Here is a 24,121-nt window from a genome sequence, read left to right on the forward strand (position 1 = left end):
AAACATTTCTCTTCCTCAGTTTCTTCTCATTTACTGGCTGATACGCTGATACCGATGTACCTGCAGCGAGCTAATATCGGCCGATATATCGACTTTAGTATAAAGAAGTTCAAAAATAGAGAAACAACACGAACAACTCTCACAATTCGAAAATGAATCACTGACGAAAACATTTGCTACTGATTATATTATTGATACTGATTTCACTATTTAAATCAGTTAATAAACTTAAACACATTAAAATCAAACAATCAGTCCAGAATGTTTCATTTTCATGGACAATTAACTCTTTTATATCGTCACAAATTGTACAGAACAAAAGAAAATATTACTCACTTTCCACAAACCACAGTATGTTTATCTCCTGGATTTATTGATCACTAAACCCTCTGATCAATATTCACCTTAACACGTTTAAGTTCGGACAGCCAGCAGTCACCACTCTGATTTGGTCTTTGTTCTTCCACCATTAAAATAAAACATTAAAGATGAATAATACAATTAAGTTTAACTTCATAACGTGACCTTTTGTATTTTTTATTGTCTTTTATCTATTTGACTATTTTTAATGTATTTTATTGGTTTAATTACATTTTATTTCACGTGTTAATTTGTCTCATTGTCTTACTGTTTACATTCATACTGTCTTATTATCAGCTGGTCAGTCGTCTGTAAAACGCTTTGAATTGCACTGACCTGTTTTAAAGGTGCTATACTGATAAAGTTTGATTGGCTGATTGATTGTGTTTGTGATTCAGTATTAATGATGATGATCAATCAATCAGACTGAGATATTTGTTTTCTTTTTTCTCGTTTCAGACACAAAGACCCGGTGGTCAGTCAAGGTAAATATATATTTATCCTCATCTTGATCATGAAGGTACCATAGTCGTCGTCATCATCATCATCATCATTATGTGCAACATCCAATACGAAGCAAGAGCTGCCACCATCAGCAACACAGCCGGCGAGACATTTTAAAATATTTCAGCAGAAATCCTCTTTAGTTTGGTTTCCTGCAGTTTTAAAATTTTGATTTGTCCTCTAGTGACTCTCAGAGGCCGTGATGATGATGACGATGTTGTTGTTGTCGTGGCGGCTCAGAGGTCTGAACCGCGAAGCGAGATCAGTGGGTTATCCAGCTCTCTCTGGGCTTAAGGTTTTCTGGTATCACGAAGCTGGCTCACTTTTATGCAGAATAGATGACCGTGGTGACCTATGCTGTCGGTTAACTTCAGAGGATCAACAGGATCTGTTCTAGTTCTGTGATTTATAATGTTTATATTTCACCTTGTTGAAAATCACTTCCTGCCTTTATCACATTTAATCTTATTGCATATTAAGTACTTCATAAATGGTTCTGACGTTTGTAATTAACAACTCTGCCTCTCTCACATGAGCTCGTAGCTGGATCAGGAAACTCAGAGTGAACTGGTCCAGTTAGTAACCGGCGTCATGATACCAGTTATTATCAGGATCACTGATGTTCCACTCAGTGAAGACAGGTAGTTGAACTGGCTTCGTGGTTCAGACCCCTGGTCTCTCTGCTCCTTGTGGTTTGCGTTGTTGTTGAGTGATGATGTCTTTGTCTCAAACCAGCCAAAATGTCGACCCGAGAGAAAAACAGCCAAGCTGGTAAGTCCTGATGAGTCGTCAGAGCAAGCTAGCAGGCTAACATGCTAACAGCAGCTGAATGAGTGCTCCCTGTTTCTGCTCTGGACCAATCTCAGTCTCTTTCTCTCTCTCTCTGCTTTACGTAGTCAGCTTCGGTCACCTGCTCTCTCTCCTTCAGACTGATCAGGTGATGTTACACCTGTCTGTCTTTACCTCCATATTAGGTCGAACAGGTGGTAACAGGTGATAAATTATCAAAGGACCAATCAGTGATACAAACAGAAGCCCCGCCCACCACCTAAATGTAAAGCATGTCATTGGACGCTGCTGTCACCCTCACATTGATTGACAGGTTAATTTAACAACAACTCAATCCGAGATATTCAAATTTGTTTCCAGCCGTGTTTCTATGGAGGTAAACAACGACACGCCCTGTGTTTCTGTCTGATCTGCTTCACCTGTTTCATCTGCACGGCATCAAGGCTTCCTCACCTGCCCCTCACCTTTTTGGTTCCATGTTTTGTTCTATTGATTCAGCAGAACCTTCAAGGTTTCAGATGATCAGATGCTGTTTGATGATCTGCACACAGTTTGAAACAGATCGAGACCTTTAATGTTCTAAGATTTCTTTACTCACTGGATGCGGCCAACATAGTTCACCTATAAGAGAGAACCTGACTGATTAATCATCGTCAGATTTAATTTCCTCAGTATCAGTGTATCTGTGGTCTGATCAGTAAATATCAAAGATAAGCTTGAGGTAATTTGTTTTCTGTTACAAAGTTCTTCCAGCAGACACTTTTATTTTTACACAGTAAAATGTTGGTTACAATTAAACAAATCAAAGGATCCTGATTAAATATGTTTATTTACATTATGTGTAAAAAAAACAAAAACAAAACAATATCAGCCATGGATGGGTTGCTGAACAGGCCTACGGGGCCCCCTGACCCCCGTATGTCCCGAGTACAGAGCTTCTGTTTGAAGTGACTGTTTGAAAGTTTCAGAGTTCAGTTAAAGTAGAGATGTTCTGGTCCTGATCAGTCTTTTAATATTGATTATCTGCAGCCAAATCCAGTTCAATATTTGTTTTTGTTTACAAAACACACACAAAGAGACAAAACCTGGCCACATTGTTTGTAGTTATTTTGTGTCTTTCAGTCTTTGGCTCGTTGTATCATAATCTGTCCATGATATCAAATGATATTTTGTTATCAGTCTTTAACCATTATCAGCCACAGTTTTTAAATCAGCAGTGTTGTTATTTTGCTTTCCAACATGTTTTCATGTCTCTGTTTCAGAGGGGAATCACATTAAGATGTTCATGCGTGGTCGACCGATAACCATGTTCATCCCTTCAGATGTGGACAACTACGAGGACGTTCGTACAGAACTTCCTTCAGAAAGACTCAAGCTAGAATGGGTGTATCCTTAATTTTTACACAGGGGGCGCCAGTAGAAGTAGTAGTAATAATCAATAATAATAATAAACTATTTATACAGCACATTTCATACAAGAAATGTTTTAAAGTGCTTTAAACCACTTAAAATGTATTTGAAAAAGAAAGACAGCTTAATCAGCAAGATGAAAATTAAACCTACATACAACTAAACATAATAACAATAATAATATTGATTGATAATTAGCCAAAGGGATTCTTAATTTTAAAAAAAACAGTGCATTCGTAATAACAGACTGTAGGTAAAAGCTAAAAGGTGAGTTTATATGTGGAGTTTAAAATCCTCAGAGGAAGAATTAAATAATATTCATGATCTCCAGGACAGCAGCTGCAGTATATAGGCATGCAAACTTGCCAACTTGCGGCTTAACATTTCAATAAACAAATTTATATATGATAGACCTGTCAAAAGAGGAGCTAAATATATTTTGGAGAACAGTGGCAGTAACCTGGATGTAACGTAACGTTACCCCTCCACAGAATACACTAAGTCGCAATCTCTCTGTTCTTGCAGCAGACGATAAATACACGTTATGTATACAACATGTAATGCATGCACGAGGTAGCGCTTATCAAAAGCAGAAGAAAATGGGATCAAATTGAGTTTTAAGGACTTTTTCTTGCCTCTAGTGATTACATTAACTCGCCTGTCCTCCATTCAACATGTTGGATACAATTAAACAATAGACCAGATAAATGAACATGGTAGCTGGCTATTTTACTAGTGTGCAATCACTAACTAATGATAGTGTTAAGGTTTGTTTTTAATAATCATTAAAGTGTTATTGGTCAATATTACTTTTGGGGTAATGACACTGATCCTAGATCAGCAATTAAATGTAAGTTCTGCCTCGAGTTTATTCTAATGCATTCTTATTAATCATACTGCAGGGGAGAACAGGGTAAGATGAACCTGGTTCATCAGTACCTTTATGAGTACCTGGTGGGGCTGCCCTTTGTTAATTTTCTTTGTAAATGTGAGCATCATACGTAAAGGTACATTTGCTCTTAATAAATTAATCCTAACCCTCACCCCTAACCAATTTGCATGCCTGAGTATAATGTGCTGACAGAGGACAGTAGATTCTGGATCTTTCATACTGTAACATCAGAGGTTGATGTAGATCCAGTAAAGGATGCTGATAAGATCTGGATCAACAGATACAGAGAGCTGAGTGTCATCTGCATACAACAGTAAAACACTGTGGTTACAGATGATGAGGCACAATATAAAAACTGAAAGGTAGTGGAGCCAGAACTGAGCCTCAGAGCTACAGTAAATCCTTAGTAGATCCCCCAAGAGAACATTAGTAGATCATAAATAAATCCCTGTGATACATTTAGTAGATCCTCAATTGATCTGAAGCGGATCCTCAGTAGATCTACAGTATGTCTTCTAAAGATATTTAGGAGATCCTTCAGTAGATGTGCAGTAACCGTCAGATTATTTTATGCAGATCTTATTTAGTGCTACAATAGATCCTCAGTAGTCCATCAAGAGAACATTAATAGATTCTCAATGAATCTCTGTAATATATTTAGTAGACCTTCAGTAGATCCTCAGTGACTCTTAGTAGCTTCTCAGTAGATCATCAGTGACCTTCAGTAGGTCGAATTAGATCCTCAATAGATCTCAATAGGTCCTCTGTAGATCTTCAGTAGCTTCTCATTAGATCCCAAATAGATCGTCAGTGGATCCCCAGGAGACCTTTATTATATCTACAATAGATACTCAGTAGATCTCCAAGTGCTTACTTGGCTTCCTACAGGTGCGGTTACTGTGGCAGACTGCAGAGCAAACAGAAACCTCAGAGGATCCTCAGCAGACCTTTAGTAAACCTTCCGTAGATCTTTAGTAGATCTCCAGGTGCTTCCTTGACTTCCTGCAGGTACGGTTACCGCGGCAGAGACTGCAGAGCGAACGTCTACCTCCTTCCAACTGGAGAGATTGTTTACTTCATCGCCTCTGTAGTTGTTCTGTTTAACTACGATGAACGAACTCAGAGACATTACCTCGGCCACACCGACTGTGTCAAGTGGTGAGAAAACATATCAAATATAAATCATCTGCTGGTCTGTGGTGACAGGTCTGTGGTGACAGGTCTGTGACATCAATCTCTCTGTCGCTCTCTGTCAGTTTGGCCATCCATCCTGATAAGATCCGGATCGCTACAGGACAGATTGCAGGAGTGGACAAAGACGGACGGGTGAGGACAAACAGTTTAATTTTCTGACTGAAGTGAATCTGATGTTTAAGAACGAGGCAGGAAGCGTTAATTTCGTCAACAAAAACTATGACCTAATTTTTTACGACAAAAATGAGACTAAAACTAAATAAAAAGTGACTTTTTAAATAAGAACTATGACAACATTTTTTTAATCTTATCAACAATTAATAAAAGTTACATGACAATGTGAAAGACGGTCAAATGGACAAATTACTGCTAAACTAAATTAATTAACTACTAACTTTTAATGCAATCTAATATAATAAAAATAGCAATAATAAAACCAGTAAACAGACGGGAACAACTGTAACGCTGGTAACTGTACACAACAAGATGCTGTAGGCTCAGAATGATTAGAAGACATTAAAAAAAAGCAGAACATTAATGAGACTAAAATTTCACTAAAATGTCTATAATAATAATAATAATAATAATAATAATAATAACTTTACTCTTTGTCCTGTGTTCAGGCACTGCAGCCTCACGTTCGTATCTGGGACAGCGTCAGTCTGTCGACTCTGCAGGTCGTCGGTTTGGGAACATTCGAGCGAGGCGTCGGCTCTCTGGCTTTCTCCAAAGCTGTGAGTATCACAGGTGCAGCATGGGAAATGTAGTATACCCATATGGACCACACTGCTCAGTTCTTTGTTGTTCTGTACATTAAATTCAATTCAATTTTATTTATATAGTGCCAATTCATAACAGAAGTTATCTCAATGAACTTTTCCTATAGAGCAGGTCTAGACCGGACTCTTTATAATATTATTTACAGAGACCTAACAAATCCCACCATGAGCAAGCACTTGGCGACAGCGGCAAGAAAAAACTTCCTTTAAGAGGCAGAAACCTCGAGCAGAACCAGACTCAGGGTGGGCGGCCATCAGAGAGAGAGAGGGTGGGAAAGGGAGGCACAATGCAAACACCACCTAGAATTTTAAAGTAGTAATAAGGTAATTGTAGTGGTAATATTAATAAAGTAATAATAATCGGAATGACAGCTATAGGAAGAATAATGTCAGCATCAGTAACAGAGCCAATAACAACTGTAGCAGCAGCTGTCAAGCAGGTACACGGGGGCAGCAGGTGGCCCACAACCACAGATCCAGACTCTGCAGGAACACGGGGGCAGCAGGTGGCCCACAACCACAGATCCAGACTCTGCAGCTCTGGAGGCAGAAATACCTGCTGAAAGCGACAGAAGGAGAGAGGAGAGAGACGAGAAAGCACAGAACTACAGGAGAGAGAAGATGTCGAGTTAGTAACATGCAGTAATGGGATAAAAATGCATACAGATGGAGAGGGAGAGGAGGAGAAAGGAGAGAGGTGCATCATGGGAAGTCTCCCGGCAGTGTAGGCCTATAGCAGCATAACTAAGGGATGGTTCAGGACTCACCCGAGCCAGCCCTAACTATAAGCTTTATCAAAGAGAAAAGTCTTAAGCCTGCTCTTAAATCACAAAATCACAAAAGTTCATATTCAGACTGCTGGAAGTCTTTGAATGTCTTCTGATCACTGAAGATATGATGGCGTATTAGTTTTCAAATACAAAACTGTTCATGTAGCCTTAACTTCTCTCTCTCTGTGTTTGTCCCACATCTGTCTCTATATCTGTCTCACATCTGTCTCGTTCCTGTCTCGTTCCTGTCTCACATCTGTCCCTCTGTCAGGACTCTGGTCAGCACCTGAGTGTTATTGACGACTGTAACGATCACATGCTGACAGTGTGGGATTGGCAGAAGAAGTCAAAGGTCGCTGAGATCAAGGTGAACACTCACTCTCTCTTATTACTGCATCCAAAACAATACAACATTATATTATATTACATTATAATAAATAATATAACTTTTTTTACATTTTTATTAATACATATTGTTCTGCAGTGTAATACAGTTTCATTTCAGTTGCTACTGGTTCTTACTGGTTCTGATTGGTGTCTGACTGAGTGAAACTGGTTCTAACTGGTGTGTTTCAGACCACTAACGAGGTGGTCCTGGCCGTGGAGTTCCACCCCACTGACCCGAACACCATCGTCACCTGTGGAAAGTCTCACATCTTCTTCTGGACCTGGACTGGGACTTCGCTGGCTCGTAAACAGGGAATCTTTGGGGTGAGAAGGCGTAACACTGTGTGTGTCATCTGTTTCCACGGCAACACGTTATGGTTTTTGTATTATGGTTGATGTTTTATTTTAGTAAAATAAAACACAAAGATGAATAACATACTTAATAACAGTTAACACTCTCTAAAGAGTTTAATACTATTTTTTCAACACACCCTGTGTGTCTGCAGCTGGATTATGGAGCCAGGACAGTGACTTTAAAATTTGGCATTGAAAACAAAACCATTTCTTTAGGCTCTATGTGAACAAACAACAGCAGAGAGAAACAGACTTAATAGCGGTGAAGGTTAGGGTTACAGTACTGGTGCTTGGAGGGCAAAAAAGGACAAAGAAAGATTTGCATTTCTGCATTAATTTCTTCCATTTTATATCGTATTTTCTCAAATAAGTCGTCAACAATAATAATAATAATAATAATAATAATAATGGCCAGTCCCCAATACAGGCCAGGGGAAAAAACAAGGGTGGATAAACTCCTGCCAACTAAGCACTAATGTACATTTACAGTGGTGGAAGAAGTATTCCTTTACTTAAGTAAAAGTACTAATATCACACTGTAACAATACTCAGTTACAAGTAAAAGTACTGCATTGAAAATGTAAAGTATGTAGGCCTAAGTATTATCAGGAAAATGTACTTTAAGTATTAAAAGTAAGGCTCTCCTTGCCCCTCCCCTCCACGCCAAAACAGTGATAGAAAGTTGAAACTGAAAACCAGTGACACTGGGGGGGAAAACTGACAGCGTAAAAAAAAAAAAAGACTGCCGCTGAAAAAAAAAGCGACATGAAGAAAAAAACAGAACATTGTCATTGAAAAACATCAGGATGCAAAAAAATCTAATAAAATGAAAAAAATGTAATGTCTGTGTTTTTTCAACTTTTTCAGTGCCAATACAACTTCTTTCAGTACAAAAGTTCCAATGACATCCACAGAAATAAGTAGTTTTAAAAGGAAATAAAGGAAATAACAAGTGCTCACCTTGCAGTGAAAACATGTCAAAGACTTCTTAACAAACCACATCATTTAAAAAACTTAAACATGTTACTGAAAGAGCAATAAAGGTTTTTTTATTTTATTGTTACAGAGACAGACTGACCTGATTTTATATCAGCTTCATGTTTTTTTTCAACATGTGTTTAAGCATCACAGCTTCAGATTAACATTGCAAAAAGTCCAACCAGCTAAACACTCCAAAAACTCCACGGCAAAGGTGCTGATGTTCATGAAGTTTAGTGAGAATCTTGTGAAACTGTAAGCACAATACAGACATAGTATCAGAATTACTAAATAGTACTAAAGAGCATGAGCTTACTTCCGGTTGCCTGGTTACTTGAGTCTGGTTCACACAGGAAGTGAGTAAGTACATAAGGAACGGACTTGTACATGGATTACCACAGGGTGGTGCTATTATGGTAAATGGACTTACACTGAGGCTGCCATGCAAGGTGCCGACTGCTCTTCAGGAGCGATACAGCGCTTCCTTGCACTCACAGTGATACTAAGCTCACCCTGCCACACACATTCGCACAGCCATGGGAAGTGTGAGGTTCAGAATCTTGCCCAAGGACACTTCGACTGGACTCGGGTTTCTAGACAGAAACGCGTCTAAGTGAGGTTTTTCCTGCTCTGTAGTCACGGTCTACCTCTGTAGTCCTGGTCTAACCCTGTAGTCCTGGGGTCTAATTTATAACACATTGCATGAGATCCATACTAAAAGTGTATGTGCGCATGTGGATCAGCCTCATATCTAGCCCTCTACACACCCACATTAAACTATAAATGGTCAATGCAAGGCACCACGTAAATATTGATCAATATAAATGAGCCTGCTTATAGCGAATCACGGCAGCCGCGAGGACCACACACCTGTCGGATAATTCCCGCTGGTAACAGCCCGTTACCAGAAACCAGAGTGGTTAGTAGCCCACTTGTATTTCCGGGATGGCGCGGTTTCGTCGGGCTGGTCTGTCTAATGCTGGACCCAGTTCAGCACATAGACCCAAGAGCACGGCTCTAGGGAATCGGCGTATTAGCCAGTCATCATCATGGGCCAGAAATCTTCGTGGTCCCTGAACACTCGTTCCCCCCGATCCTTCCCTTCGCGTTGTCCTCTGCAGTCGCAGCACATCCATCGTGCAGCATTACGCACAGGTGTCACTGCAGTGTTTATATGTTCACAGCAGTCAGACTGATCACTTCACACCTTGCCACAATGATCACATCATTCAGTGGTGTCCCCCGCCCGGGAATATCATCTGAAGGTGGAAGTCTGACAGGTGAACACACTTTTCTGTGGGTTTTGTTGTGCTTGTCCTGCATCATGATTAGGACGGATAATGAGGATATAGAGTGTAGCGACTGTGCGAGATGTCGCTGGCTTTATTTCCAGACTTTGCTGATTTACACAGTCCAGATGTGCAGGTGGTGAAGATGAGCCAGGTGAGTCGAGGTGAGAAGGCAGAGTGTGTGCGCCACCGCGGCGCAGCCGTGTCCACTGCAGTGATTTTACGCACAAAACTATATGAAAACTAAATTCATACTTGGTGATATATGCACAGTATTCAAAGATATTATTAAAAACTACTGACGCTCTGTTCTGCAATTCTTTGATGCTATTTGATGTGCTACAACCGATGAAGATGTCATCGGTTGTAGTCCGGCCTCCTGGGGGTCGGTGGGTGGGTGGGGAAGTGAGACAGCGCTGATGAAATATTGAGCGGACTTAAGATTTAAATTAGCTTAATTCTTTTACAATTTAAAGGTGCTTAAGGAATAGTTATGGCTCACTATAAGCGCAAGTTCAAATAATACTGTTGGTTTAAATGTTTATGATAACGTGAATCTAATTAACGTTTGATATTAAGTGAAATTAAATGCGTGAGAGGCTCCAGTTAACCACTTCACTATCTGCGTCGCCAATTTCCCGTCTTCAAAATGTTCAAACGCACGGGTCCGAGTTTACTTACAGGTGCGCACATTCTCCCGCCAGGTTTGTTTTTATAGATCACAACTTTTGCATTGGAAGTGGAGTACGCCTCTTTCAGGGCCTGTTGAGACCCCTGGTCTGTAATCCTGGTCTAACCCTGTAGTCCTGGTCTAACTCTGTAATCCTGGTCTAACCCTGTAGTCCTGGTCTGTAGTCCTGTTCTACCTCTGTAGTCCTGGTCTAACTCTGACCCTGTTTGTTGTTGTGTTTTCAGAAATATGAGAAGCCAAAGTTTATTCAGTGTCTGGCCTTCCTGAGTACTGGAGACATCCTGACAGGAGACTCTGGAGGAGTCCTGCTGGTCTGGACCAGGAGCTCAGCTGAGACCCCAACCGGGAAGGGACCCAGAGGTAAGGAAAGGGATGTGGGGGATTTCTTCATTAAGACTCTTCTTCTTTGAACTGTGTGTAAGATCATCATGACAGCTGTCTAACACTTGATATAACAAAAACAAAGTAGGAACTTCGCTGCAGATATCTACAGACAGACTCTAACTAACTCTTTGTCAGGTACAAAACTGATCCTGACTTGACCTGAGATCAGTTTAACACTGCAAAGAAAAAACGCAGAGAAGAACAACACCAGGGCGGGGTGCGTGTGTGTGTTGGTCCAGTTTCACTAATGGTTTTATTGAAAGGTTGTTAAACTGGTTTAAAGAGGAGCGGTGCCAAGAATTAAATGTTTTTCTGGTGAAGTTCTGCACTGGAATCAGATCAGACTGCTGAAACATTTAATAACAGAACACTCACACATGTTAAAGTTTGTCTCAACAAATACAGATTCACACACAAACTTAAACAAGTTAAATAGTTCAAGTAAACAGACAGAACAAATTAAAAGTTCAATGAAATCCGACTCCAGCAGCAGATTTGTTCAAACAGGAAGTTAAAGAAAAGGTGTTTTCAGGGGAAACCTAAAGAAACAGGAAGTGTTTTCTGGGTGATTTGCTGCAGGAACTGCAACTCAAAACTTTATTGTCTACGAAATCTCCAGAAACATACAGATCAACAGCACGCAGCAGAGTCGTAAAACATGGGGAATAAAATGTTTAAATCTGTGTTCAGATTTTCTCTTCAGCAGAGACTCATCACTGATGAATACACACACTTTAAAATTAAATATTGTTTAATTTAATACGTTTAATATTAAAATATCACATGTGACGCTGTTCAGTGTAAAGTTTTTTCTCCTGTTTTCTTCTGTCAGGAAACATTCCTTTCATTCCTCCATCTTTATAAACATTTCAATTCAGCAGAGGACAGGTGTGACTCACCTGTGTGTGTGTGTGTGTGTGTGTGTGTGTGTGTGTGTGTGCTCACGCAGCGTTTCAGATCAGTCGGCAGGTCAAAGGTCACGAGGGCAGCGTGTTCTGTATGTGTGAGATGAGGAGCGGCACTCTGCTGACTGGAGGAGGAAAAGACCGAAAAATCATCCTGTGGGACCACGAACTGAGAGCTGACCGAGACATCGAGGTCACACACACACACACACAAATCACACTCCTTCTCGGAGTCGTAACTCAGTCAGAACTGAACTCACAGACATGAAACACTTATTTAATCGTTCAGTGCGACTCGCACTTCCAGAGGAGATCATTATCTCTGATGTCCGTCCAGAATAAATCTCCAGAAATCCACTTAGAGATCAGAGAAGACAGACGCTGCAGAACCTGCCTGAGAATCATCATGTTTTTAAGTTTTCTTCAGTATCAAATTAATCCAGTGATAGTTGTCTGTACATCCACGGGTCCACTGCAGACAGGAGCTGCTGACAGCTGATTCAGCTGCTTTAATGGGGACAGTTTGAGTAAATGTAAACAAATATAGGCTAAAAACGGGGCTGAAGTTGTAGCTCACAGCTAACTCACTGAATCAAAGGTAACATTATACTATGTTTACATCACCCCAAAGCATTATGGGAACTGTAGTTCCAAAGCTGAGAGCATGGTTATCCCCCAGACAGAAGTAAGACATATAATAAAAGTTACAAAATCCATTAAGTTTTTTTATTTTTATGTCGCACTATCAAGTGAGGTCACATGACTGAGATCACATGTCTATGTGTGTCTACAGGTCCCGGATCAGTACGGAACCATCAGAGCGGTGTCTGAGGGGAAGGGGGATGAGTTTCTAGTCGGGACATCTCGTAACTTCATCCTGAGAGGAACCTTCAACGATGGCTTCCTGGTGGAGGTCCAGGTGAGACCACATGACATCATCATGACGTCAACATGTTGTATGAAGCAGACAGGACTCTGTGTTGGGACATTTTCATTTTCCTGTTTATTAATGTTCAGAATCTGATCATCGGGATTGAAACAAAATAAATAAATAATTGTAATGTCATGATGTGTTCAGGGTCTCAGTATCTTTGTGTGATGTGTTCAGGGTCACACAGACGAGCTGTGGGGTTTGGCGTCTCACCCGTCCAGAGAGATGTTTCTGACGTGTGCTCAGGACCGGCTGGTCTGCCTCTGGAACTCGGTGGATCACAGTCTTCAATGGAGCCGCACGCTGGAGGTGAGGGGAGCGGGACCACTGACTGACAGCAGATTGATGGATTGATTATTTATGGGTGATTGACTGCTCTGTCTCTCCCTCAGGAACATGGACACTGTGCAGACTTCCATCCCAGCGGAGCCGTGGTTGCCATAGGAACACACTCAGGAAAGTCAGTACAGATCATTTATAGATCTATAACACCCTTGACCCCCACCCCCAATGTTGGTCTAACTGGTCTACCTTTCTCATGATCTACGTGTCTTAGGTGGTACGTTCTCGACGCTGAGACCACCGACCTGGTGGCAATCCACACCGATGGAAACGAGCAGCTGTCAGTGATGCGCTTCTCTTTAGGTGGGTGGAGTCAAGTGAACCTCTTTGCAAACAAGCTGAAAAACCAGTAGGACTGTTTCCATGACAACATTAAGAGTGAAGTGAACTACATGACCTAGAATGCTCCTCTCTGTGTGTCTGCAGATGGCGGTCTGTTGGCTGTTGGATCTCATGATAACTTTATTTACCTCTACACCGTCTCCGACAGAGGACGCAAGTACAGCCGATACGGGAAGTGCACCGTAAGTCTGTTTGTTGTTTGGACTCTTCAGAGTTTCAATTCAGTTCAATTCAATTATATTTATATAGCACCAATGCATAACAGAATTTATCACATTGCACTTTTCATATAGAGCAGGTCTAGACCGTACTCTTTATAATATTATTTATAGTAGAGACCCAGACAAATCCCACCATGAGCAAGCACTTGACGACAGTGGCAAGGAAAAACTTCCTTTTAAGATGCGGGGGGGGGGGCACACAATGCAAATTCCACCTAGGATTTTAAAATAATAATAATAATGTAATGGTAGTGGTAATATTAATAAAGTAATAATAATAGAAATGACAGGAGAGAGACGAGAAAGCACAGAACTACGGGAGAGAGAAGATGTCGAGTTAGTAACATGCAGTAATGGGATAAAAATGCATACAGATGGAGAGGGAGAGGAGGAGAGAGGAGAGAGGTGCATCATGGGAAGTCTCCCGGCAGTCTTGGCCTATAGCAGCATAACTAAGGGATGGTTCAGGACTCACCCGAGCCAGCCCTAACTATAAGCTTTATCAAAGACGAAAGTCTTAAGCCTACTCTTAAATGTGGAGATGGTGTCTGCCTCCTGAACCCAAACTGGGACCTGATTCCACAGGAGAGGAGCTTGATAACTGTATGGGGCCAAGTACAATAACCTCAGTTTTGTCAGAGTTTAACATCAGAAAATTGCAGGTCATCCAGGTCTTTATGTCCCTAAGGCATGCTTGAAGTTTAGCTAACTGGTTAGTTTCATCTGGCTTGATCGATAGATATAATTGGGTATCAACTGCATAACAATTAAAGTTTATGGAGTGTTTCCTAATAATATTGCCTAAAGGAAGCATATATAAGGTGAATAGAATTGGTCCATGCACAGATCCTTGTGGAACTCCGTATTTAACATTGGCGTGCACAGAGGACTCGCCGTTAACATGAGATCGATCTGATAGATAGGATTTAAACCAGCTTAGTGCGGCTCCTTTAATGCCAATTACATGTTCCAGTCTCTGTAATAGGATGTGATGGTCAATGGTGTCGAACGCAGCACTAAGATCTAACAAGACAAGTACAAAGACAAGTCCATTGTCTGATGCAATTATAAGGTAATTTGTAATTTTCACCAGTGCTGTCGCTGTGCTATGATGCACTCTAAACCCTGACTGAAAATCCACAAATAAACTATTGTTATTTAGAAAGTCACACAACTGATTGGTGACTGCTTTCTCAAGGATCGTAGAGAGAAAGGGAAGGTTAGATATAGGTCTATAGTTGGCTAAAACCCCTGGATCAAGAGTACAGGCTATGTCCCACAGTCTTTTAAGACTGTGGGACATAGCCTGTTAATAAAGACAGATTGATCATATCACTAAGGGTAAAACATCTTTAAGCAGCCTGGTTGGAATGGGGTCTAAGAGACAGGTTGATGGCTTAGATGAAGAAATCGTCGAAGTTAGTTGAAGAAGGTAGATAGGAGCAAAGCAATCTAAATATTTATCAGGTTTTACAGCTGTTTCTAAGGTTCCTGTGTTTGAAGATAAATCGGCACCGGTTGAAAGCAGGACTTGATGAATTTTTTCTCTAATAGTTAAAATTTTATCATTAAAGAAGCTCATGAAGTCTTTCCTACTGAGGGCTATAGGAATACATGGTTCAATAGAGCTGTGACTCTCTGTCAGCCTGGCTACAGTGCTGAAAAGAAACCTTGGGTTGTTCTTATTTTCCTCTATTAATGATTAATGAGTAGTAAGCTGCTCTGGCATTACGGAGGGCCTTCCTGTATGTTTTAAGACTATCTTGCCAGACTAAACGAGATTCTTCCAGGTTGTTGGAACGCCATTTTGCTTTAAAATTTTCACAATGTTTGTTTTAATTTGCGGGTTTGGGGGTTATACCATGGAGCAAACCTTCTTTGTTTTATTATCTTCTTTTTTAGAGGAGCGATAGAATCGAGTGTCGTTCGCAGTGAGCCTGCAGCGCTATCAACTAGATGGTCAATGTGGGAGGGGCTTCGATTAGCATAGGAGTCCTCAGTTATATTGAGACATAACATTGAATTAAATGCAGATGGGATCGCTTCCTTAAATTTAGCTACAGCAATATCAGATTTTGCCTAATGGCGTGTAGTCCAATAATAGGAGTTCAAAAGCTATTAAATAATGGTCCGATAATGAAGGATTCGATTTCAATGCCATATACCAGAACAAGGTCGAGGGTGTGATTAAAACAATGAGTGGCTTCATGTACACTCTGACAGAAGCCAATCGAATCTAATAATGAGATAAACGCAGTACTAAGGCTCATTTTCAACGTCCACATGAATATGGAAATCACCTACAATAATTACTTTATCTGTTTTAAGGACTGAACTTGATAAAAAATTCTGATAAAAATTCAGAATAAGGACCAGGAGCGCGGTACACTATAACAAATAGAATCTGCTGTCGTGTTTTCCAGGTCGGGTGTGAAAGACTAAGAACAAGGCTTTCGAATGAGTTATAATTTAGTTTAGGTTTAGGGTTGAGTCGAAGATGCTGCAACTCCACCTCCTCGGTGCCTCGAGGAACGTGAGTATTAATATGACTGGGCAGAGTGGATTCATTTAGGCTAACATATTCTTCATGACCCAGCTAGGTTTCAGTAAGACAGAATAAGTCAGTAAGTTCTGTTACCCAGAACTTTAATGATGCTGCAGAGTCATGGTTAGCTGAGCAAAAGAGTAATCATTGTTTTGTGTGCTGCTGCAGTGTATGGAGGATTTTATGGTGTATTTTGTACCAGTATGTGGATGTGTAAAGTATTTGATATCTGACAAGTTAGAACATTGTGCACAGCTGCTACAGCGGAAACAACTTGACAGCGAGGAGACTGTTAGGTGGTTTTCTTGTGTCAGAACGAACCAGCCTGTCTCTCAGATTGCCAGAACGTTCAAATGTGATCAAGGAAGGCACAGAGCTGATATTATTTAAAGATGCATGACTTTTGAGGACATTCCTGTGTTTAAGGGTTATGTTTTTGACCTGCCTGCCAGAGGAGAGTACTCAGTGGAGAATGTGATCTGTGACTAAGTCCCTATCTGTATCTAGGGTCCTCTGATAGGCCAAAGAAATATATGATGTGGGGATTCATTATCCAATAGATTTGAAATCCTGTTCAACCAATTATCCAATGACAAGTGTACATGTTATGATAACATGATTTTTTTGCCTCATGTCTTTGTCCATTTTGACTTTGGACACTACTGTGTTCAAACGTTAGTCTGTTTGCACAATTAAAGGCTGGAAATTAATCAGTGTGCTCCAGTCTCTGTTTAATATTAACTGTACATAAAAAAATTAAGTTGTCAGGGGCCTTTTTCAGCCCTGAGTCGTGTCTGCAGGCATTCCTTTCAGGCTGCATACACAGATGAGTTTATCAACATTTTTATCAGCTCAGATCTTCTCTCATCTGGACTGTTTGAACATTCAGAGATGTTTTGTCCAAAAATCAGCCTGAAACTATAAAAATGATGGGGAAACCAGCTCTCATCAACACACAAACACACTGTAACAAACACAACACAATATACACATTATAAACACACGCCTGACTGCTGGACATGAAGGACTCGGAGGGATCATCACACCTGGTGCTTCTATAACCACATGATACCAATCACTACCTGAATCTGTACCTGTCCACCACCGCTCATGTGGGTCAGACCTCCTACATGTGGAATATATAGTCCGGAGAGACAATAGAGAACTACAGATCCCAGAGCTCACTGCTGCTGAAACAGTCAGTGTGTCTTCAGGTGATGATGATGCTCAGGTGTGTTCATGAGTTACCTGAATGTTTCCACAGGGACATTCCAGCTACATCACACACCTAGACTGGTCACCTGACAACAATTTCATCATGTCCAACTCTGGAGACTACGAGATCCTCTACTGTGAGTACTCTGATACTTCACGACTGTAGTATTGTGTACTAGTACTGCAGAGTTGTAGTACTGTGTAGGTGTGGCATGTTAGGGGTGGGTGTTGTGTAATAACAGTTGTGTGTTTTCAGGGGACGTTCCAAACGGTTGTAAACTGATCAGGAATCGTTCAGAGTGTAAAGACATCGACTGGGCGACGTACACCTGCGTACTGGGATACCACGTGTTCGGTTAGTACACCAGTACACCTGCACACCTGCACATCAGCACACCTGCTGTTAATGACGTGTAATCAGAGCTGAACTGTGACAGAAATGAAGAAAGAATTATTTAACATGAAGTTAAATTATAAAAAACATCTAAAGCAAAGCGGTCGATGAGTAATATTAGAGGAGGTCATGTGATGTGACAGATATTAGACAGCGTGATAGTACAGCCTACAGCAGGTGATGTCACACCTCTCAGGTGTTATAACAGGTGATTTTCACCTGGACAGAGACCTGCAGAAAGAATCAGCTGGGCGAAGATTACTGAACTGTAGATGTTACTTAAATATGACAATAATTTAATAATATATATATATATAACATAACTATTATTCATTCATTCAGATGAAGTTTTTATCTGAAATCATTCTTAGTCTCTTCCTGTGAGTCTGTCGGTCTGTTTGTGATTCGTACGAAAGGTTTTGGGACATTCTGAGTTTCATTCGAACATCACAGAAAATAATAAGTTTGAGAAAACTTTGTGACACAAAAACAAATCAGTTTGTTTTAGCATGAAGTCCAAAAATATGTTATCATTTTATCATCTGAAGATGTTTTCTGCCAACTTTGTATCAACAGTTTGTTTGTCTGATAGGTGTGTGGCCGGAGGGTTCAGACGGCACCGACATCAACGCTCTGATCAGATCTCATAACAGGAAGGTGATCGCTCTGGCTGACGACTTCTGTAAAGTTCACCTGTTCGCCTACCCATGCTCCACCCCCAAGGTGAGACACACACATACACACTGAACACACACACTATCTATCAAACTCAGAGAGTCCGATAATTCAGAATTCTTCAAACACAAAACTGAGTATCTGAGAATAATTGAACTTGAATAATTTTTCCAGTCAGAGTTATAATGGCTTCCGGTAATACTGGTTTCCAGTAGAACTGCGAGGGACCGAGCAGGTCGACACAAGCAGCGCTGCAATGATTAATCTACTAGTTGATTGACAGAAAATTAATCCATTGATAATTCATTTCAGTCGTTTAAAACATTTTTTTTGCATTTTTAACTATTTCTGATATTAACTAGACCAAACGATTAATCGATTCATTGAGAAATCAATGCGCAGATTAATCAATTATGTCAGTAATCGTTAGTTGCAGCTGCAGATGACTCGAAGACAGACGCAGGTTTTTATTCTTCCAAATTAAAAAAATCTGAAAACACAAAACAAGCACAGTTGTCTCGCCTTCCTGCTTCTCCTGGTTCTTTAATCAATATTGATCACGTTTTCGCCATCCTGACGACCTTCACTATATACAAGCTGAGGATCAATCAATCAATAATCAATAATATGTCTGTGTGTCTGCAGGCTCCCAGCCATAAATACAGTGCACACAGTAGTCATGTGACCAACGTCAGCTTCCTGTATAAAGACAGTCACCTGATCTCGACGGGGGGGAAGGACACCAGCATTATGCAGTGGCGTTTGGTGGAGAAATCTTCGCTCTCTCTCACCGATGGCCTCCTCTCTAACTCCGCCCCCCACCGGGCGGACCCTCTCTTCACTCCGCCCCCTCCCGCCACAGCCACACCAATGCAAGAACCCGCCCCTCCCCCGACTGCCAACGGGACCCAAGAACCCTCCCCGGACACCCCGCCCCCCACAGAGCTAGCACCACCCATCACTGAGTTAACCCCGCCCTATTCAGAGTCGACCCCGCCCCCCTCTGACAGCACGGTGAGCCTGAAGGACAGCCTGGAGCCGAGCGACGACACCGCTACGCCCAGCGACGAGGGGCTGCCTCCCCTCACCCCCCCCTCATAGACAGAGAGAGTCCGTGTGAGTGTTGGTACAGCTATCTTTGTGAGGACCAGGCTGAGTTTTACAGCTTGTGAAGCCATTTTTGTGAGAACATTTTGGTTGGTCTTTACTTTTTGTCGGACCTCTGAATTTCTGTTTGAGGGTTCAGACTTAGTTTTAAAGTTAGAATCAGGTTTAGGTTCAATTTAGGATAAGGATGGGGTTAGGCATTTATCTGTGATGGTTAAATAAGAGTTAATACGATACATAACTCAATGTTTTTGTATCAAATATGAAGACACAGACATGAAACACTTGATATCATTCAGTGTGACTCACACTTCCAGAGGACATCATTATCTCTGATGTCCGTCCAGAATAAACCTCCGGAAATTCACTTAGAGATCAGAGAAAAAAGATGCTGCAGAACCTGCCTGAGAATCTAATCCGGTGATAGTTGTCTGGACATCCACGGGTCCACTGCAGACAGGAGCTGCTGACAGCTGATTCAGCTGCTGTTAATGGGGACAATTTGACTAACTGTAAAAAATAAAAATAAAATAGAATCAAGAGCTCTCAGTGGTCGTGGTGTAATGGTAGTTTTAGGGGGCTAGGGCATGCATTATGTCAATAAGGGTCCTCACAGGTATAGAAGTACAAATGTGTGTGTGTGTTATCACTCGTTCCTGTGGCTGCAGAGTCGCATGGTTTTTCTCATCAATCAGCTGTTAAAATAAACCTTCCTTCAGTTTGAACAATCATGTGATGTCACAGTTTGAAACACCTGGAGAGTCCTGATTTACCTGAGCAGAGACTGGATGAGACTAATGAAAAATATGATTATTGGTTCCTAACAATTATTGCTAAAAGGAATCATGTAAGATGAGCTGCAGACTGTAAATTGTCAAAACTTTAAACAGAAACACTGATTGGATTAATTCATTCATGCGACTCGACTTTTTTGCGCTTTTATTTTATGAAACCACCAAACTCAACACTTCTGAGAGATGTTTCACAATAAAAGCCCAGGAGATCGAGATCAAGGCTGAAGTTAAACTCACACTGAAAACAGGAAACGGGAAGTAAATAGGTGGAAATAGGACGTAAAGTGGAAATATGACCTCCAGAGTAAAAACTGTGACTGAAATGTTTTTTAATAATCAGAATCCAGAGTTGACAGAGAAGTGGATCCGAGTGAGACGTTGCTCTTTGACAGAGGATCTGTGTTTGTATATGCTGCAGATATCTGTGTGTATATTTCTGTTCACCACCAGGGGACAGCAGCTCCTCAGTTACACTGTAAAAGTACTCAGCCGCCATCACATTCAACACTCACATCTCTCAGCCAATCAGGTCACAGGAAACACATGAAATTCTCTCCTCTGATTGGCTGTTTTTCAGTGACTCATTGAATGACTGCTGATGATGTTTGTTTTTGTCTCTTCTGGACCATTTCTGTTCAAAATGTTTTTGGGGAGGGGGGTCATTCATGTTTTTGCCTTTTTAATACTTCTCATCTTTAATACTTTCATCTTTTCTACGCTTGTCTCTCTGAAGGGCTTGTACAGAGTTCAGGGACTCGCCTGGATGTTCAGGGAGGGGCGGGGTTACGGGAGGTGCGGGGTCTTGTGGGAGTTTCTGGATTAAAGTGTTTATTTTTCAGCGATCAGTAACGACATTGATACCCATAATGATGATGATGATGTTCATGTGACTGTTTTGAGCCAATTATGTCTTCTCTCATGCATTCCTGTCAGACGACAGACTGTACTGAAGATTTCAACAAAAAAATGCAAATAAATGTTTTGAAAACTGACGACTCATTGATTTGTTTTTTTTCCCCTGCTGTTGCCGTGGCAACAGTGGTGGTCTAGGTGTCTATATGATGAAGTCAGTTCATATCAGTCTGCAGTGTTGGCTCTGGCCTTTAGGAGGCGCTGTAGGTCAGAGCAAAAATATACAGAACCACCAGTATTAATGTAAAGCAGTACATTCATATGTATCACAGCAGATTGTGGAGAACTGCACAAGACTCATAATTGCATTAAGACAGTCGAGTACAGCACTCACGGTCCAGAGAAGAACATCAACAACCACCGTGTTACCTAGCAATGTTGCATCATGTGTGTGTGCGCGCTCTGCGGTGTGTAAAAACCAGTTTAGCTTTAATATATGTTTGGAGTTATTGTTTAGTGTCAGGCAGTTTAATTTATGTTGCTTAATAAGCATTGTTGCATCCACCGCAGTGTCCGTAGACTTTATTTGTCGGCCATTTTTGTTTAATTGTCTGAGTTTTTTTCATTTTTTTCTCTTCTGGATAATTCCAGTAAGGTTAGATTATACAGAGGAAGTGGTTTTATATTAGTAATTGATAATCAGTTGTATGAACAGGCTGCAAAGTGCATCTATAGAAGTGTTTTTTATTGTTGGTTTGGACATCAGAGCTCTGTGGTGTGATGTTCTATTAGTGTGTAAGTTGACATTTAAAGGTGTTTTTTAATTCAACAGCAGTGTTATATATCATTATACAGTAGGATTAGTGAGTCATCAGTAACGTTTACTCAGCGTACATATTAACTGGCCCACTTTTTCATTTTTAGTATGTTTTTACACAAATACTTGAGTATAATATTGAAGTACTCTTTCCATCCCTGCCTAACCCTAGCCCCACTAACAAAATACCAGGTATTTTTCTGAACATTGAAATGGTCACTGTCATCTTGCATTGCGGTTTGTTAGAGAGCAATTTTTTGAGGGGGAGCATTCGAAATTTTTTTAATGAGTTCGTGAAATAATGCTCTCAAATTAAAATACAATGCTTTTGATTAAAGATGGGAAAATAATGACAATCATATTCAGGATCTCTATGAAACATATTAAAAAATAGGATTAATATCTCTTTGTTTATCATGTTATTGGTCATCTGTACAGGTGTATCTGTATCTGTACATGCTCTCCATTATCCCTACCTGACATTAATTTATTCAATTCAAATACATTTTATTTATATAGCGCCAAATCAGATCCACAGTATGTCTTCTAAAGATATTTAGGAGATCCTTCAGTAGATGTACAGTAACCTTCAGATTATTTTATGCAGATCTTATTTAGTCCTACAATAGATCCTCAATGAATCCCTGTAATATATTTAGTAGACCTTCAGTAGATCCTCAGTGACTCTTAGTAACCTCTCAGTAGATCATCAGTGACCTTCAGTAGGTCAAATTAGATCCTCAATAGATCTCAATAGGTCCTCTGTAGATCTTCAGTAGCTTCTCATTAGATCCCAAATAGATCGTCAGTGGATCCCCAGGAGACCTTTATTATATCTACAATAGATACTCAGTAGATCTCCAAGTGCTTACTTGGCTTCCTACAGGTGCGGTTACTGTGGCAGACTGCAGAGCAAACAGAAACCTCAGAGGATCCTTAGCAGACCTTTAGTAAACTTTCCGTAGATCTTTAGTAGATCTCCAGGTGCTTCCTTGACTTCCTGCAGGTACGGTTACCGCGGCAGAGACTGCAGAGCGAATGTCTACCTCCTTCCAACTGGAGAGATTGTTTACTTCATCGCCTCTGTAGTTGTTCTGTTTAACTACGATGAACGAACTCAGAGACATTACCTCGGTCACACCGACTGTGTCAAGTGGTGCGAAAACATATCAAATATATAGTGGTGTGAAAAAGTGTTTGCCCCCTTCCTGATTTCTTATTTTTTTGCATGTTTGTCACACTTAAATGTTTCAGATCATCAAACTAATTTAAATATTAGTCAAAGATAACACAAGTAAACACAAAATGCAGTTTTTAAATGAAGGTTGTTATTATTAAGGGAAAACAAAATCCAAACCTACATGGCCCTGTGTGAAATAGTGATTGCCTTCCCTGTTAAAACATAACTTAACTGTGGTTTATCACACCTGAGTTCAGTTTCTCTAGCCACACCAAGGTCTGATTACTGCCACACCTGTTCTCAATCAAGAAATCACTTAAATACAACCTGCCTGACAAAGTGAAGTAGACCAAAAGATCTTCAGAAGCTAGACATCGTGCCGAGATCCAAAGAAATTCAGGAACAAATGAGAAAGAAAGTAATTGAGATCTATCAGTCTGGAAAAGGTTATAAAGCCATTTCTAAAGCTTTGGGACTCCAGCGAACCACAGTGAGAGCCATTATCCACAAATGGTGAAAACATGGAACAGTGGTGAACCTTCCCAGGATGGGCCAGCCGACCAAAATTACCCCAGGAGCACAGCGACGACTCATCCAAGAGGTCACAAAAGACCCCACAACAACATCCAAAGAACTACAGGCCTCACTTGCCTCAGTTAAGGTCAGTGTTCATGACTCCACCATAAGAAAGAGACTGGGCAAAAATGGCCTGCATGGCAGAGCTCCAAGACGAAAACCACTGCTGAGCAAAAAGAACAATAAGGCTCGTCTCATTTTTGCCAGAAAACATCTTGATGATCCCCAAGACTTTTGGGAAAATACTCTGTGGACTGACGAGACAAAAGTTAAACTTTTTGGAAGGTGTGAGTCCCATTACATCTGGCATAAAAGTAACACCGCATTTCAGAAAAAGAACATCATACCAACAGTAAAATATGGTGGTGGTAGTGTGATGGTCTGGGGCTGTTTTGCTGCTTCAGGACCTGGAAGACTTGCTGTGATAAATGGAACCATGAATTC

The 24,121-nt window shown here is 40.7% G+C and overlaps 1 protein-coding gene across 3 annotated transcripts in view; it reads left to right on the forward strand.

Moving 5' to 3' along the window:
* LOC122884938 (echinoderm microtubule-associated protein-like 4) overlaps positions 1–21,244 on the forward strand; it is a 33,914-nt gene extending 12,670 nt beyond the window's left edge. For 2 of the 3 annotated variants that reach the window (XM_044215468.1, XM_044215470.1), the window contains 19 exons: positions 820–845; positions 1,600–1,635; positions 2,916–3,039; positions 4,964–5,113; positions 5,212–5,281; positions 5,773–5,883; positions 6,970–7,065; positions 7,275–7,409; positions 10,622–10,757; positions 11,731–11,879; positions 12,480–12,605; positions 12,795–12,926; positions 13,010–13,077; positions 13,174–13,262; positions 13,386–13,483; positions 17,332–17,419; positions 17,539–17,637; positions 18,269–18,399; positions 18,997–21,244. In XM_044215468.1, coding sequence (XP_044071403.1) covers positions 820–845; positions 1,600–1,635; positions 2,916–3,039; positions 4,964–5,113; positions 5,212–5,281; positions 5,773–5,883; positions 6,970–7,065; positions 7,275–7,409; positions 10,622–10,757; positions 11,731–11,879; positions 12,480–12,605; positions 12,795–12,926; positions 13,010–13,077; positions 13,174–13,262; positions 13,386–13,483; positions 17,332–17,419; positions 17,539–17,637; positions 18,269–18,399; positions 18,997–19,452 — 2,320 coding nt within the window. In that variant the 3' untranslated portion in view covers positions 19,453–21,244. The remainder of the gene's footprint in view (positions 1–819; positions 846–1,599; positions 1,636–2,915; positions 3,040–4,963; positions 5,114–5,211; positions 5,282–5,772; positions 5,884–6,969; positions 7,066–7,274; positions 7,410–10,621; positions 10,758–11,730; positions 11,880–12,479; positions 12,606–12,794; positions 12,927–13,009; positions 13,078–13,173; positions 13,263–13,385; positions 13,484–17,331; positions 17,420–17,538; positions 17,638–18,268; positions 18,400–18,996) is intronic. The other variant, XM_044215469.1, reaches the window with a different exon arrangement.
* The last annotated feature ends 2,877 nt before the right edge of the window (positions 21,245–24,121 follow it).

This window comes from Siniperca chuatsi, linkage group LG11 (genome assembly GCF_020085105.1).
Source record: "Siniperca chuatsi isolate FFG_IHB_CAS linkage group LG11, ASM2008510v1, whole genome shotgun sequence".
Lineage (NCBI taxonomy): Eukaryota > Metazoa > Chordata > Actinopteri > Centrarchiformes > Sinipercidae > Siniperca > Siniperca chuatsi.